General features: G+C 39.1%; 1 protein-coding gene across 1 annotated transcript; it reads left to right on the top strand.

Annotated features, from left to right (window-relative positions):
• The first annotated feature begins 14,751 nt into the window (after window positions 1-14,751).
• LOC132557106 (uncharacterized) lies at window positions 14,752-16,297 on the top strand. The gene is made up of 2 exons (XM_060221595.1): window positions 14,752-15,482; window positions 15,694-16,297. The coding sequence occupies exons 1-2, from the start codon at window positions 14,752-14,754 to the stop codon at window positions 16,295-16,297; spliced, it is 1,335 nt and encodes a 444-aa protein (XP_060077578.1).
• Window positions 16,298-18,773: the final 2,476 nt, after the last annotated feature.

Below are 18,773 nucleotides of genomic sequence, written 5' to 3'. Positions count from 1 at the left end.
GAAAAAAGTAAAGAGCAGGAACTCTTCAGTAGCTCTACAGTCAAATCCAACTGCTGTTCAGGAAATCACAATTTAACATTGTGATTAATCATAGCTTGAAATTGATCATTTGAAAACATGAGGAGAAGATCTGCAGACATAAGGATGTTTAAGCGGATAGACAATGTCATAACATAAAATTTACGGTGTAATTTTTAATGGGCCTATAAAAGATAATTTACATATTTTGATTATTTGTTAGAATTTTTTATGAATTCATATCACAAATAAGATAATAAAAACAATTAAATTAATATACGAAATATTAACAATATTGTAAAACAAATCTGCTGGTATCAAATATAAGCAACGTATTATATCTAAAAAAAGTTTATCATGCAATGCCCAATTACATATGTCACAACAACAATTCCAAGTGGTGAAAGTAAGATAAGAAATAAGGGAAAGAGTAGCCTCCATCAATGTTGCAGGTCATAGTCACTGTTTGCTGGATATAATATGGCTAATGTGATAAGGGAGAACAAAGGACCAGCTATAGATATTTACCATGACATGGAAATTTGCAGATAAAAACTGCATAATCGCTGGGAATGACTAACATGATACAGATCGAAACTGCATATTCATGAAAACCATCGATAAATAAAGTAGACGTAAGTGCATTATTTAAGTAACATTTCAAACTTATTGCAAACTCCACTTTAAAATTTCAACTCAAAATATTGATGATCAATCCATCAATAATTCTAATCAAGATTATAAGCGTCCTATCGAAACAGAAAAGCGACTTGCAAAATCTACACCTATACTTTTATATAAACGCAAGTACTGCACAGTGGCAACATCAAGAGAACAAAACGGCAGCAACATGTCATGCCTGCCCTCTACAGGGTCACAACTATGTTCATTGTCAACAATGATGACGCCAAGATTTGGCAACAATGAAGAGGAAGGCATCATGGATCAAATAGACTTGGTAACATTCAGTAATTCGAAAGAGTAGCTTCCAAGGTCAGATAAAAGACGACAGCATATGCCTGCACTGCACAGATAGGATGAATTATTTGAATGAAACTTAACAAATTCAACTCATGCTACGTGTAATAAAATCTCTTCTTTTTTTGTATAACAAACAATTGTCGTTAGCAAGGCATATACATGTTCACCTGGATTACGTTACAAGGCTTGTACTTGCGGCTGTTCGAGTAGATATGTTTGTTACCAGACAAGAATATTCGATAAGAGAACCGGAAGTATGAATAAGTTGATCCGGCTAGAAATTGAGTTATTCCGGGCCAGCTTGATACCAGTGAAGAAATATGTGTGCGTGAGTAGACAGTTGTATTTGATTTTGACCGTTTAGCTTACTTTCACTCTTTTTCTTTCCTTACTCTTTTCTTTAATGCGGGGGTAGTTTATGTGTTTTTGTTAATCGGAGATATAATATGAACTGATGGAAAGGGCATCTATTCTGTCTGCTAACTACGATGATCTCGGAAATATCACTAAAAGAAAAGATGTTTTTTCATACCCGAAATATAAGAGATGTTCCATTTATTGTTTACAAGAAACACACTTTACTGAGGAAAACCAGAAATGTATATTAAAGTGAATGGATTACATTAACCCTTTTAAATCTGATCGTAAAAGAGTTGCTAATAAGCTAAGAAATAGTTGTGAAATTAATGTAGCCGTGTGTGTCAAGTAAATAATCAAACTACTCGTGTTCATCCGCACTTTTTATTAGGACATTCTTGTTGATATTCGTATTACAAAGTATGGAACCTGCAAAACAAATGTAGTGCTAGGAATTAATAAATGAACAATATGATTTAATGAAATAAATATGACTCATATACATGACTAGTTACTTACCGGGGAACCAGGTGTGTGCTGGGTGCCGGACAGGTGAGGAGTAAGTGGACTGGCCAGGTGGACAAGGAATGTGGACAGTGCATTCGCTACTGATTCACTCTCTTACTTACACCACTATCATTCACAGCGCGTGCACAATACGCGCGCTGGCGACATTACATAGCAAGTTCACGCGGTTACATATTCTTCCTCTGTGACAAATGACTCCATAGATTTTTCCCAGTCCTTAATCAACTATAGATCCAGGGTAACTGTGCTACCTACAATGGCCTAAACATAATACTAAAGTATCCAGTAGGTATATGTTCAATAGACTAAGAGTCAAACATATGATCTCCACCGTTACTACAGTGTGGTACCCCTGTATACAAGGCCTTAGGCAAATTTAAACTGCACGTCTATCCAACTACACAAAACATCATACTGCCACTTTTACAAGTAACCGTGAATAAAGTGTCCCCAAAATTGATTTCAGGGGCCAGAGCGCTTGGGCCATGATGACAATGGGAATAAACAATGATTTATAAACATTTAAAACTAATCGGATATACTTGGTATGAGAAACCCGAGATAAAAGATCGGTTATTAACGGAAAAAAGAAACGCAAGTTTTTTTTCCGGTGGTAAATATTTCAAATGTTTTATGGATGACCATATCATTGTTAAGCTGTTTATATTAATTCCTCATTACTGATTAAAGTTTGATAAGTTATGTTGTCTTAACACAGCCGGCGTTGGCATGGATAGCGTTTAAACGTGGATACCCTACGCCATTTCCTGATCAAAATCAATAGCGGGTGTGCCCACCTCGAGCTGCAGTTGCTCCTCTAACTCTCCTTACCATTGACCCCATCAAATTGTTTATGGTCCTTTGTGGGATGTTATTTCACTCCTGCAGAAGGGCCTGCGTGAGTTGAGCAACGTTGTTGGGACGTTGACGCGCTTCCTGAGCCTCCTGTCCAGCTCGTCCCACAAATGCTCGATCGGGTACGGATCTGGACTGTAGGGTGGCCAGTCGAGTACTGGGACATTGTTTTGGTTGAGGAAGTTACGACACACCCTAGCAACGTGCGGCCTCACATTATTCTGCTGCAACGTAAGGTTTCGTGCTTGGATTTGTGGAAGGACGTGAGGAATTAGGACATGATCCCGATATCGGACGGCTGTAAACTTTGCCTTGGATGATCATGAGAGGTGTTTTCACGCCATGAGAAATCCCCGTTCAAACCATAACAGACCCTCTCCCGAATCTGTTGTTTTCTTTAACGCATGCGTCAAAATATCGCTCACAGCGACGTCGATAGCAACGTTTTCGCACATCTGACCTGTACAACGTGAACCGAGACTCGTCCGTGAATAACACACGTCTCCAGCGGGCAAAGCGAAACAGATTTGGTGCATGTGTACGCAGCCATTGCATCCGACGTTAACGTCGCCTGGATGTAAGTTGCGGACCAACGTAGGGACGTCGTGGCCTTAAATTGAACTCCCGCAACCGATTCCTAACTGTCTTGGCGACCATGAGTGCCTACAATATGACTTGCCGTCTCCGTCGCTGTCTGAAATCGGTTACGTTGGTGTGAGAGATGTATGCCCTAATCTTGACGTGGCGTCAGCTAATCTTCCCGTGGCCCTGATACGCCCAACTAATCGAGCTATCATTGACTCATGGACTCCAAATTGCTGGGCGACGAGACGTTGCGATTGGCCCTGTAAAATTCGGGCAATTGCCCTACCCCTATCAACTTCGGACATTCGTGACATGCTGCTTTTTAATCGCATTGGAATGAAATGTTCTGCACTGGATGTGTGCTGTTCAAAACTTAGATTTGGTGTGGTTTTCAAGCTGATAGCACGTGGTAGTGCTACGGACGCACGTTTTGTTGGAAAATCTGTTCAAATCGTGCAGCGTAAGCGACGATTATTTAGACAGTACACTGAGGTATTTATGTGTCACATTTCATAACATTTGGTCTACAGGTAAAAAAGTTATATTACCAAAACTGAATATGCGTTTCTTTTTCCCGCTAGTATAACAAAATTAAAATAACGAATTAAGCGTACATCCAGTATAAAAAATTATATTGGTCTCATACCGACGTCTCCTTGAATCCAGTTCACCTTGCCTGTTGTGCATATGTCCAGTCACCATACCGGTTTGGAGGCTTGTGGTCCCTGGAGTAACGCCTCATAGGAACTGGTAAGGAAGGTTGTACCCCCATTTCCTCCTTTCGGTCCAAACAGAACGTCCTCAGGTGCAGCCTCTAGAGGTGCTGCAGCATCTGTCTCACTAGAAGTTAAGTCACTCTAGGTGAGCTGGGTGCCATCCAAAGCTATGATGTCATTGATATGATCCTCAAGTCTTGGACCTTGGTTTTTTTCTTCGCCTCTTTGGACGTGGGGATGGGTCAGGTGCGACATCATCACCGCTGTCTGCGTCATCAGCTGAAGAAACCTCGACTTGGCTGGGTCAGGCTGTGATGGTGTCACTTTACAGCGATCCATCTTCCTGGGAACGTCTATAGGTATAGTGGTAAAAGGCAGCATGTTTCGGTGAAGAGTCTGTTTGGGCAGCACTCTTGGATGCTTCCGTGCGATCACCTTTATAGGCATATTCCATCCTGATTTAAGCTTGTGGTTGTACGAGGTCGGTTCAGCTGCCCCACCTCTCTTTGGTTCTGTTCCAAAGAAAGCTTCGACTAACGGGTGGGGTGCCACCAGTAGTGACTTCCAGTCTGATTTCAGGTTCATCCAGAGCACCAAGCATCCCCAGGAGAGTATGGTTAAGCCGCTCTACCGGACCATTCTTCCATAGGGTGACATGGAGTGGCATGTGTTTCCGTAACTCTGACAAGTCTACAGAGTTCTTTGAAAGCTCTACTTTCAAAGTTACACCCGTGATTACTATGCTGAGAGGCAAAAGAAACGCAATTAGCAGAAAGTTAATATTGTAAATTAAATCCTTGACGTACACCATTGAAACTTGGCAAATGTGTGCATTTAAGTTAGGTCCCTATGGTACCGTATTAAAATGATGCATAACTAAACTGCGCACGCCGCTTGTACAAAAAATAAGAGATAAAAGCACGATAACTCGAACCGAGTATAAAGGATTGGTTCAAAATCTGCTTAATGCGAATCTTCAGACATGTCCGTCTTGATTTCCCACATCTTAAGCATAAACAGTTCACCGTAAAAATGCTACGACTGTCCGAAGTTGACAGGGGTCGTGCCATTGCACTTCTTATACAAGATAGGTCGCTTATCAATTTGGAGTCCATCCATAGAACATTTGCCGTCTCATCCAAAGACTACATGCCACCGGAAGGGTTGCAGTCCGTCCCCGCAGCGGTCGCCTTCGTGTGACGACGCGTCGGCAGGATTTGGCAATGCGACTTTCGCACCTACGCAATCACTTTCTGACGGCCACGGAAACAGCAAGGAACACAATTGGGCGTCATCATGTTCCAATTGATCCAAAGACAGTGCGTCCTCGACTGCGTGCCTTCGGTCTAAGACCGCGGCGGCCATATGTTGGACCATAGCTTAATGCTCGGCGACGTGCCAGACGAATGCAATGGCTGAATGCAAATTCCGTAAGACGCTTCCCAATGCAACGTTGGAGAAGGGTCCTGTTCTCAGATGAGTCCAGGTTTTCGCTTTACCGAGCAGACGGCCGACGTCGTGTCTATAGACGTACCCACGAGCGCTATGCAGATGCTTGCGTGATAGAGAAAAACCGCTTTGGAGGAGGATTGGTCATTGTATGGGGAGTGATTACGCATGGTATCAAGACCCCTCTGGTCGTTCTTCAGGGAAATCTCACGACCGTCTGCTATAAAGATCAAGTCCTAGCGCCGCATGTTGTTCCTTTAGTAAAGCAGCGTCAACTGACGTTTCAGCAGGACAACGCCCGGCCGCATGTAGAGAGGGTTTGCCATGGTTATCTCGCAGCAAACAATGTCCCCACCCTAGACTGGCCCCCATACAGCCCTGACCTCTCCCAAATAGAACATTTATTGGACGAGTTGGACAGAAGGATAGGACGTAGGCCGAATCCTCCAATCAACGTCGCTCAGTTGGCGTTGGCGCTTGATGAGGAATGGAATCGTATACCAATGAGGAGGGTTAATACCCTGATCAATTCAATGCACAAAAGAGTTCGTGCAGTTACTGCAGCTCATGGAGGGCACACACGATATTGATGGGTTCAGAACGCAATTCATTTTGAGTGGGGTACTCTTGAATCAACGTCAGATTTGAAAGGTTTACATCACGTACACGAATGAAATTCTCGTAGATGAGAGAGTGGTCAACTATCCTCCAGTTACACCATAATTACATTCTAAAACGTTTTCGTTTTCCCGTAGTTGACTTGAAAATTCCCAATTGCGTTTCTTTTTCCTCTCAGTATATGTAAATACTAATTGAAGCTGATACAGGATTTGAAATGCTCATATAAAGCCCTAGCTGTCACGTGCGCCGACTGGTTGCGAAAGGGCACCGCCTGAGCGTATCTAGTGAAATGATCGATAATTACCAAGATATTTTCATATCCTTTGGTTAATCTAGATTGAGAAAATCTATGCAGATTATCTCTAAGGGTTTAGCGCTATGAATGGGAACTAGTTCAGCTCGGGGCTTAACTGGGGTTTTTCGTCTCTGGCAGCGACCACAAGTTTCAAGTCGTTCGTTTACACCCCTCTTCAGACTTGACCAGTAAATCCGTTGCCTTGCCAACCAAAGTGTTTTTCCTTGCCTTCATGACCGACGTCATGGAAGAACGAGAGCTGGTAGATTTTGAAGAATTAGAAACTGAGAAAAATTTGAAATTAGCAAACATCATAGTTGGTAAAGTCAAATGTGTAATTAGATCCGAAGCAAAATGGCATGAAAAGGAGAAAAACCAACCAAATATTTGATTAATTTAGAAACAGAAATTTTGTTTCCAAGATCATACGAAAAATAGAAAAAATGATAGTATTATAACACAATAAGATGAGAGCCTGGATGAGATTCGTAGTTATCATGAAAATTTATATGACGACAATAGTACAGAGACAGAAGAAATGTATTTAGCAGAATTTTAGACACATTTGAAGTTCCAAAATTAGACAAAACTGGGGCAGAAAACCTAGAAGGGGTAATAACACTGTAAGAGACAGCTAGAACACTAAAACATATGAAGAGCAATTAAAGTCCTGGCACTGATGGTTATACCGTTCAGTTTTTAAAAGTGCTTTTGGAAGCAATTTGGTGGTTTTTTTTATTTTTTGTATATCTGTGAAAAATGAGAGTGTAAGAGGAAATAAGACAGATAATCATGACTAGATTTTACACAAAACATGATGCAAACATAAAATCTTAAACTTTGCTGATTTTATCAATTGAAGATTAGTATGTGTGCCAAAAAATACATTGTTTATAACCAAGGGGAAAATTCTAAACAGAAATTTGAGACTGAATGGGAAAAATGGAAAAAAAATAGATTTGTGATTCTTTCTGAACTTTGTACTACTAATATAGTCTGATCTGGTTTTATTGGGGATATCTAATTGATCATACAGTTTTCTTTAAGTTATGAAATTGGAATAGTGTTTTCATTAATATCTATTTTTCCTCATGACCGTATATCAAATATTACTTAAAGTTTTTAGCCCAGCACCTCTCTCTCTCTCTCTCTCTCTCTCTCTCTCTCTCTCTCTCTCTCCCAAGACTTGTTTATAATTGCTTGTTATTATATCATACTACCACCTTGTATATATAATGTGTGTGTATTAATATGTTTTGGGTTCTATATAAGTTGTAAGACCTGTGCGTAATCCTATTGCTACTTATGTACAATACAATATGTTTAAATCCAAACATGAATGTCATGTGGTCCAAATTGTAAATAACAACCCAAATGCACCATTGTTACATCCACGATTTTAAATGGTAATAATTCTTGATATTTTTTCTATCATGAGTTTTTTTTTTATTATTTTGTTACCAAGATTATTTCATCTTTTCATAATATATCAGTGGTTATTACTTATGAGTGTGACACAGTGCTATAACCAGTTTTCTTTTTTTTTTTTTTTTTTTTTTTAATTATTTCTAAATTATCATATTGATTTTAATAGAAATAGAAGACCGGGCGGTCCCGGTTCTAGAAAAAAATAAGATACGAGCGCATGTTTGTGATGTCGGTGATCTCAAATGGTAATAATTCGGTCATTATAAAATAATTTTACATAATTTCTGGATTATGGTATCTATTTTATATACATGAATGTGAATAAGTCATGTTTAACGATACCTGAATAGTAATAAGTAATAAAAGTGGGCAGTCCCGATATTGCAAATAACAAGATGCGAGCGCATTGTTGCGATATCGATGGTTTCTTCCGAACATTATTGAATTTAAATTCCGTTCAAGAAAGCACAATTCAAGCATAGTAGTAAAGTCTATCAAGTTTCAAAGAAATTAATTGAAAACCGAGGGAGGAGATCTCCAAACAAAATTGACATACCGGAAAAACAAAGGAAAATACCTCCTATAAAAATTATTGAATTAATATGATATTCAGAAAACAAATTCAAAATAGGTTTTCATTTCAGTAATAAATACCACAACTTTAGTATGCAAATACAGTACCTACACCCATCTTTGTATCCCAACAACAAAATATTTAAACAATCCCGCCCTCCCTGGTTTACTAATGACTGTGCCAAGCGAAGAAAAGAATTTCACGAAGCAAGAAAGAAATATCACATTGTCAAAAGTTCACTTAATAGGAATGTACTAAAACGATGTAGTAAAAGGTATAAACAAGAATTGAATAAATGCTATAAAGCTTATCAATTTCGTGGTGAAAATGAATTAAGAGAAGCTGTTAGAGACAATCCTAAGAAATTATGGGATGCCCTTAGGGTCCAAAAATTCGCAAAAGGCAAATATTTCAATTAATGAGCTATATGAATATTTCAAAAATCTTAGCACAACTCCAAATCAAGATGACGATATTGATTTTAGTATTATACAAGACGATCAATTTTTATTACGTTTTAATGAGCCTATCTCAGGGGAAGAAGTTCAGAAATCTATTCAAAATTTAAAAATAATAAACCCAGTGGTATTGACGGTATTTTGAATGAGTATATTAAAAATACTAGCCATATTCTTTTACCTGTATATGTGAAATTGTTTAACGTAATACTAAATACCGGAATAGTCCCGGAATCCTGGACAGTTGGTGTAATTAAACCAATTTATAAAAACAAAGGTGATGACACCAATCCAGATAATTACCGAGCTATTAGGCTTGTTTCCTGTCTTGGAAAATTATTTACTGCAATAATTAATGAAAGATTATATAAATATGCTGACGAAACCAACCTTATATCAAATACACAGGCAGTATTTAGAAAAGGTTACTCAACGACAGGGAATATATTTGTTCTACATGCATTAACTTCACTATACTTCTCACAAAGAAAAAAACTATTTTGCATATTCATTATTTAAAAAAAAAACATTTGATACCATTTGGCGAGTAGGATTATGGAAGAAACTAATTGCGTCTAATGTATGTGGGAAAGTTTTAAAAGTCACTAACAATCTATACTTAAATACTAAATCCTGTGTCAAAAACGGAAGTCAGTCATCAGATTTTTCTATTTGCAATGTCGGATTGAAACAAGATGAGAATTTATCGCCGTTTTTGTTTTCATTATACTTAAATGATCTAGAACGATTTTTCATCGAAAATAATATTAATCCTCTACAAGAAATAGAAACAACATGCCTGAGACATATTGGTTTGTATTTGAAATTGTTCATTATATTGTATGCTGATGACACTGTGATGATGGCTGAGACACAAACTAGTCTTCAAAATGCTTTAAATTGCTTTCAAAAATACTGTGAAACATGGAAACTGACTGTCAATATTCAAGAGACTAAAGTCGTCATATTTGAGAAAAGAAAAAGCAGAGGTACTTATTCATTTACTTATAATAATGAGCCCCTAATGGTTGTAAACTCTTATTCATATTTTGGTGTACTGTTTAACTATAATGGTACGTTTGTAAAGGCTACGACCCAATTGATAGAACAGGCTAGAAAGGCATTATATGGTCTATATAAGAAAATAAGAAATATTCCATTACCTGTTGATATCCAATTTAAACTATTTGATACATTTGTGTCACCTATTCTATTATATGCATGTGGAATATAGGGATTAGAGAATGTAACTAGCGTTGAAAAAATACATCTACAATTTTGTAAAAGAATTCTTAAATTGCGAAGTAATACCCTAAATTATATGATATATGGGGAACGTAGTCGTTATCCACTAGAAATTGATATTAAGACTCGAATGGGGACTTATTGGCATAGAATTATTACAGATGAGAATAAACTATCATGTATACTCTATAATTTAATGAACAAACTTCAGTCACAAGATCAAATCGATTTCAAATGGTTGAAGTCCATAAAGTCAATACTAGATAACACTGGATATAGCAGTGTATGGAATAACCAACATATATGTACTGTTGATAGTAGAGCTGGCACGATTCACAGATTCCTGCGATTGTATTCGCCATTGCACGATTCGCGATACTTGAATCGCGGCTATCCCGAATCGCGATACTAAACGATTGGTGGTGTGACACCTTAGCTACTTTAGTGAATAGAGTTACTTCCCCTTTCCGCGCTCTTCAATTACATGAAAATCATGGCCGCCACCGATTTGGAGACAGGGGTCAAGATAGTAAACGCTCCAGCAGCCTTTAAATCCGAGGTTTGAAAAAATTTGGGTTTGTTCAGGGTTCGGACAGAAAACAAGTGGCTTGTAGATTATGCTTTGCTGTTCTGGCTTATAGCAGCAACACCACAAATATGAGCACCCATCTCCGTAGGCATCATGGAATTATGCAGACTGGCAACGTTACGATTACTACGATTGATCCGACCCCAAGTTCGTGTTCAGAAACATTAGCAGTAAAATCAGTAAAGTCGCTGTCTGAAACCCACACCAGTGATAAGGCACAGTCTACGTTGTTCCGGTTTAAATCTAGTACAAGCACCCAAAAACTGACTGTTCCAGAAAAACAACGTATTACATCAGCACTGACTGAGTTTATTGTAGACGATCTCCGTCCCTTTAAACTGGTGGAGTCGGCGAAATTTAAAAAGCTCATAAGTATACTGGAACCAAGATATGTGGTACCAGGTCGGCATCACCTCTCTGAAGTTGAAGTTCCCAATTTGTACGAGGATGTCAAAGTGAAAGTTTTGAACAGTCTACGTGAAGCTACTACTGTAGCTCTCACCACAGATGGGTATGTATTCTGTATTGAGTAATCCAGTAATGGATCATAAAGGTACATGTGTTTGTATTTCAGGATAAATATTAAATAATTAAACATCAGATAATTAAGTTTTTATGATAGCCCAGTTGGTGATATTCTAGAATTACATCGGTATCAAAATTTAATTGAATTAATAATTAGTTTGAATATTTTTTATTTTAGAAATAAAACATCTACTAATATAATTTATTGCATTGCAAATTCATTAACTGTGATTTTTTTTAACTTGTATGTAGTAATCAAAAATATGTTTTCATCTACTATTTTCATGTTTTTTGCGAAAATCTTGAATATTTTCTTCTGATCTGTAAAATGTATTTGTGCAACTCATGTTGTTTCAGATGGACATCGCGAGTGACCGGATGTAACCGTACTGTTCAGTTTATCGGCAAAAACTGGTGAAAAGCAATGTCTTACAGACTAGGCGTATGGATCATACCGCAATATTGCTGGTGTAATTTCAGCAGCCGTTGTCGGGACTAATGGACAAGCATCCGGCTTTGGTATCGGACAATGCAGCAAACATGGTTGTGGCAGCTCGGGAATGTGGACTTACCCCTTTCGTCAGATGTTTCGCCCATACATTGAATCTTGTCGCCCATAAAGGACTAAAGGTACAAACACTGTCTACACTTCTTGCAAAGATTAGGCGAATAGTTGTGTTTTTTTTCACAAAAGTACCGTAGCTAATACCATTCTGAAGCAGAAGCAAAAGCTACTTGGCTTATCAGAACATAAGCTCAAAATTGATGTTTCCACTAGATGGAACTCTGCATACGATATGCTTGAACGATATCTCGAACAACAAGCAGCAGTGTACGCGGCATTGTTGGAGACCAAAGATCTGAGAAAGAGGGAATCTGACCTTTCTACACTTAATGATGGAGATATTTCAAATGCGGAGGAAGTGGTCAAAACCATGGCACAGCTTAAGAAAGCGACAGTGGCTTTGTGTACAGAGAAAGGTCCCACATTATCGCTTATCTGTCCGCTGTTACACAAGCTCTCCACTAGTCTGGTTGCAGCAGCGGGAGACACTACTCTTGTAAAGAATCTCAAGAAAGCAATGCATGACAACCTCGAGACAAGGTACGTTTTAGGTCAATAATATTATTTTAAAAGATTTAAAAATAATGAAAATTATACACGCTTAACTTAGATGTTACTTAAAATGAATAAAATTTTGTGTTAAAAAAACAAAACTTAAAAAATATGTACTCAATCAAATATGCTTTCTTGTTATCCTAGTATTGGCATTGTGTCCACTCCAACATATATAAAGTTATAAACTGAACAAACAAATCATATTGAATATAAATACTATTTTAATTCAATATAAAAAATATCAAATATCAATACATTCATTATCATTACATTGAATGAGCTTGGAATTGTTAAGCCTATAAGCCAGTAGTATTCCGACTTTATTTTTATTGAAGCTACGAGGACGATCGTCTTTTCCTGCAGACAGCCACCTTTCTTGATCCCCGCTTCAAACAAGTACCGTTCCTGAATGAGGAAGAAAAGGACAGGACAGTGAAATCGGTCCAGGGCATGGCATTATCGACAGTACAGCAGGTATTATACAGAAAGTCAAAGTAGGAAATTAATGGTTGTAAATTTTACTGTATTTGTAAACAATTTATTTTCTATATATTTTTTTCCTTCAATATGACATGTTTCATAATAACAAAAAGTTAAAACACATAAATAAAGCAACACTAGCATAAATATGTCCTAAATTTACCACATCTTTTAATTACCCTTTCTATCGAGTGTTTATGAGACATAACGTCATCAACCCAAAAGCCAGAACAGCAAGAAACAAATAATCATGATTTTAGTGTTTGACATTAATGTATTATTCAGGTACCTGCGGTACGTATCAAACAGGAGCCCCCAGATGCTGTTCCACGACCACAGATGCCAACACTTCCAGCGCTCCCCACATTGCCACAGCTTGACCAACTTCCAGCGCTTCCCACATTGCCACAGCTTGACCAGGACGAGCATGTATCAGGCCCAGCACTGCCATTGTCATCCCTGATCTCTGTCTCCAGACGATCCGAGTCTCCTCCTCCAAGGAAAGTGGCAGCGTTGGACGATCTGTTGGGCGACGTCTTTGTTGAGAAGGTGGAGGAGGCAAAACCGCTAACACCCCAGGAAATTATCGAGAAGGAAATATCGATCTATGCAAATGAACAACCAATTAAACTAACTGATAATCCCCTAGTTTGGTGGCGAGAACATTCAATATATTGTCCACATCTGGCAAAAGTTACCAAACATTTGCTTGGTGTACCAGCGACATCCGTACCGTCAGAGAGGGTTTTTTCTACGACTGGGGATATTCTATCGGCCCAGAGGTTGGGGCTGAAGGCGAAATACGTGGATATGATGATTTTCCTAAAGAAGAATATGTAAAGTTTGCCAATGTACAGCCTCGACCTATGGATCGATAGCATCTGAGGGTACTGATGTGGCGGGTGTTCTTCTCTGTGTTTTATTGTCTTTATAATGGTCTAGTCAATGTTTCATCATGAACATTAAATTGTACCAGTTCAGTTAATTTATTAGCATAGATCAAGATTCATTAAATTGTTGTGCTTCTACCAGTCTTTTTGGATCACTAAATACTACTTTTATTATATGCAAGTGTAGTTTGATTACATCCTTAATCCTGACTGTTATAAGTAGCCGGACAAAAGATGTGGGAGCCAAATAACGTTTGGCCAGTTTGATTATTACTGTTTTGTTGTGGAGCTGTAGTCTGATCTAATTAGTTATGTATGATCCCCCAACACTGACATTGTCAGGGTTCCAATATACTAGTGATTTGAACTCATTAATTAATATGAATTCAATTTATCATGAAATACTCAGGATATTAATTTTATTTTTGTAATTGTTTAAGTTTTGATAATTTTTTTGTTTTGTTATTGTTCCCATAGGCAATGGAACTAAATAAAAGTGTTGAATTTATTATTGCTGTAGTTTGCTTTTTATTGCACTTCATTTTGAGCTTCCTGTTCCTTCAGATCTTCACTGTTTCATCACTAGTCTACTGATTGTCATGATATATCGCGATACCTATGGTATCGTCAATCTGTATCGTGATACGTATCGTATCGCGAGATTGGTCGTGATACCCAGCTCTATGTAGCAGTACCTGGACTTAGTGGGGAGTCACTGGCCTGCTTATTATTAGTTGTCCCGGATAGCAGTTATAACTCAACAGTTCCTTTGCTACTTGGCACGAATGTACTGTTCCCTATGATATATGCCTGTAAAGGTAAGTATGGAGCAAGATTTCTACAACAAGCAGATCTTCATTCACCCTGGTATCTTGCATTCAGATGTTTGTCTTTAAGGGAGCGACAGTTAGTCAGGAATGAAAACAGACTCGGTCTTGTTAGATGTGCGGAGACTAAAAGTATTGTGATGCAGCCGAAGCTACGTTACTTTGAAAGGTTACATTGACAAAGCAATAAGCTATCATAGGACCTGCGCCATGCTGCAGCCATCGAAACTGGCTACCATTTCAACATTACTGGATTTGACACCTGGAGTCATAGATTTCGGTGATAAAAATAGAACTGTATCTGTGCAGCTTTCCAATGTCACCAGCCGGACACTGACCATCCATCCAAAGGCAGTGATTTGTGAGCTCCAACCAGTAGTCATGGAGAAACCACCGCCCTCCATGGAGCAAAAGGAGAGACTCAGTATATTGGATATCCTAGATTTTTCCTCATCGAAGGATGTGCCTTTGTCACCGTATCAGCTTAGTGAGGGAATGGAACTGATCAAGAAGTATGAGGATATATTCTCGAAACATGATAATGATATTGGTCATTCCACTATGGTACAGCACAGGATAAGACTTGAAGACGAAACCCCTTTCAAGCAACGTCACCGAAGAATCCCACCATCCATGTTGGAGGAGGTTAAAGGACACCTTCAGCAACTTTTGTCAGGAGGGATCATCAGGAAGTCGCATTCACCATGGACTTCTAATGTTGTGTTGGTGAGGAAAAAAGATGGCAGTTTAAGGATGTGTGTGGATTACCGGCAAATGAATAATCGCACTATCAAAGATTCTTACGCCTTGCCTAGAATAGAGGAGATCTTAGACTGTTTGAGTGGTAACAAGTTTTTCACTGTGCTGGATATGAAGAGTGGTTACCACCAGGTGGAGATAGATGAACCACACAAAGAAAGAACAACATTCACTGTTGGACCGTTAGGATTTTTCGAATTTAACCGTATGCCTTTTGGATTGTCCAACGCCCCAGCGACCTATCAACGTCTAATGGAAGAATGTCTTGGTGATCTTCATTTGAACATTTGTCTTATCTATTTGGATGATCTTATTGTGTTTTCAGATACTTATGAAGAACATTTACGTCGTCTTGAAAAGATATTTCAGAGACTCGGGGATTGCGATTTGAAGTTGTCGCCAAAGAAATGCTGGTATAGAAGCTGATCCAGACAAGATTGCAAAGATTCGAGATTGGCCAGAACCATCAACGCCTGAAGATGTAAGAAAATTTTTAGGATTTGCCGGATATTATCGCAAATTTGTACCCAACTTTGCTCATATTGCCAGACCGCTCACTGATTTACTACCACCTACTCATAAGAAGTCAGCAAAGTCTAAGAAGCAGGAAGAAGTTGAGTGGAAATGGGGCACCCGGGAAAGAATATCATTCCAAAACTTGAAAGAAGCTCTTTCATCACCACCTGTTCTTGGATTTGCCGATTACACCAAACCATTTGAGCTTCATACAGATGCAAGTTCAATCGGTTTGGGAGCTGTTTTGTATCAGGACCATGATGGTACATGCCGTCCAGTTGCTTACGCCAGTCGTGGACTTACAAAAACGGAGAAGAATTACCCAGCTCATAAGCTAGAATTTTTAGCTATGAAGTGGGCCATTACCGACAAGTTTCATGTTTATTTGTATGGAAACCACTTCACAGTTTACACGGATAACAACCCTTTAACCTATGTACTTTCGAAGGCAAAACTGGATGCTGCAGGCCATCGCTGGTAGTCGGCCTTAGCTACATACAACTTTGACATACGCTACAAGCCTGGAAAGAACAACCTGGATGCAGATACTTTATCAAGATACCCAGGACTTGAGGATGATTGTAGGACAGACATCCAACACATTACCAGGGAATGCATCAAAGCTGTGTGCAATGCCATCACTGAGGGATCTCCATTTATGGAAACCATGTGCATGTCAGCTGAGGTCTTAGATGATACCGACATTTGACAAGACTTCGGAGAATACACACCCACACAGATGAGGAAACTACAGAGTGAGGACGGAGCAATTGGTGACATATTGCCCTATGTCAGGAATCATCAGAGGCCAACAAGATTTATGGATAATTGTAATGAGTTCAAGGTCTATGCAAAGAAATTTTACAACTTAATTCTCTCCAGAGGGGTCCTATACAAGAAGACTCGAGATGATATACTTCAGTTAGTATTGCCCTTGTCATTGAGACGGGGGCTGCTTCAGGCCTTACACAATGACATAGGACACCCCGGGCGTGATAGGACGACGTCAAGCATACAGGATCGATTCTATTGGCCTGGAATGTGCAAGGACATAGAGGAATGGGTGAAGCTGTGTGATCGCTGTACCAGAGCCAAGACACCAGCAAGAACCCGAGCCCCACTTGTCAGCATACAAACATCACAGCCAATGGAACTTGTGTGTATTGACTTTCTTACACTAGAACCAGCCAAAGGAAATTATCAATATCTTTTAGTGATAACCGATCACTTCACTAAATATGCACAAGCCATACCTACTCGGAATATGTCGGCTCATACTACTGCAGATGCTCTTTACCATAACTTCTTCATCCATTATGGGATGCCCAAGCGAATCCACTCCGACCAGGGAGCTAACTTTGAAGGAGATCTCATAAAGGAGTTATGTCTGCTATTAGGAATAGAGAAGTCGAGGAAAAGTCCTTATCATCCGCAAGGAAACGGTTTATGTGAGAGGTTTAGCAGAACTTTGCTTGACATGCTTCGCACATTGAATCCAGACCAAAAGAAAGATTGGAAGTCATTTATTGGACCCTTCACTAATGCATACAACTGCACTAGGCACGAGACAACAGGGTATTCATCGTACTACCTGATGTTCGGTCGACACCCCAGACTACCAGTTGATGTTGCTTTTGGCGTTAGGGAGCAGGATGAAGACTCTGATCAACCCTCATATTTTGCATATGTTGAGGAGTTACGTGAACGTTTGAAGCAAGCATATCATTTGGCTTCATTGAATGCTGATCAAGCACAAAGGAAACAGAAAGTGGGGTATGATGTACGAGTACGTGGTGCCACCTTGGAGCCAGGAGACAGAGTACTTGTCAAAGTACTTGCATTCAAAGGCCGGCACAAGATTGCTGACCCATGGGAGAGTGGAATTTATATAGTGGAAAGTCAGCCTAACAATGATATTCCAGTATATATCATTCAACGGGAGGATGGTACTGGAAGAAAAAGAACCATGCACAGAAACCAACTTCTTCCAGTTGGATATTTGACGCCAGATTCCAGGAGCATGGATGATAAAGCACCTACAAGGCCTAAACCTGCGTCAAGGCATAGGAAGTCTAAACCAAAACAAACAGTGAGTGAGGATGTGGAGGTGGAGCCCGAAGATCAAAGTGATACTTCATCAGTGGTAGTCCATGTTTCCACACCGGAAGAAGAATCTGTTACAGTTACAGATATTCCAGTTCAGCAGGATGACGGTCCACATACAGCTGACTGGGATGATGAGGTTGTAGATGACGATCCACCCCAAGACGTTGAGGGTGAGCAACCTCGGGAGCCAGAGACTGAGCTCAGGAGGTCGGAGCGTGTTAGAGCTCCACCCAAGTGGTTCACCTCAGGTGAGTTTGTCATGTCAGGCCAGGAGCCTGATTGGCTGCGTAGAGTCAGATACTTGTTGACACTAGCTAATTCAAAAGAATTTTTAAATCTCTCTCCACAGATGACAGAAGCAGTAGTGTCTCTTGTCACCAAGAAAAACTGACGAGGACGTCATCTTATTTGCAAGGGGAGTATGTGGCAGTGTCAATTTTACTTTTATCTATTTATATATATTTTTATAAATGTACTTGTCCAACCGGTTTGTTTTGTCAGTGTATGTTCTAAGAATTTCTCACCTGTGTTTTGTTATGTAAATGTCTTGTCACGTGATTACATGCTTGTTCGTGCACCTGTATGTTCTGTATCGTTATTCACGCGCTGGACAGAGACATGGACAGTCGCAATTATATGTAGCTACGTACGGACGACTGTGGTGGCAAAAATACATTTTAAAATAGTAAGTATTTGAAATATCATTTAATTATTTTAAATGATAATGTTAGTTAACTTTTACAGAATAAGTATTTTCGTATTTATTGAAATATTTGAAGAAATTGAAATATCTCTTTGTGGTTTTTTCATTATTCCCTTTGTAATGGGAATAGTATTTTTTGCAGAATTAT

This window comes from Ylistrum balloti, unplaced genomic scaffold (assembly GCF_031769215.1).
Source record: "Ylistrum balloti isolate Yb309-2 unplaced genomic scaffold, AGI_CSIRO_Ybal_v1 Utg370624, whole genome shotgun sequence".
Lineage (NCBI taxonomy): Eukaryota > Metazoa > Mollusca > Bivalvia > Pectinida > Pectinidae > Ylistrum > Ylistrum balloti.
Note: the sequence above shows the minus strand (reverse complement) of the source record. Positions and strands in the feature narration are given on the sequence as shown.

What these genes read in the sequence shown, in the direction of transcription:
- LOC132557106 (XM_060221595.1), top strand. Translation starts at nt 14,752, where the DNA reads ATGCTGCAGCCATCGAAACTGGCTACCATTTCAACATTACTGGATTTG. An exon ending in ACAACATTCACTGTTGGACC is followed by an intron (nt 15,483 to 15,693) that starts GTTAGGATTTTT and finishes TGCGATTTGAAG; the next exon opens with TTGTCGCCAAAGAAATGCTG.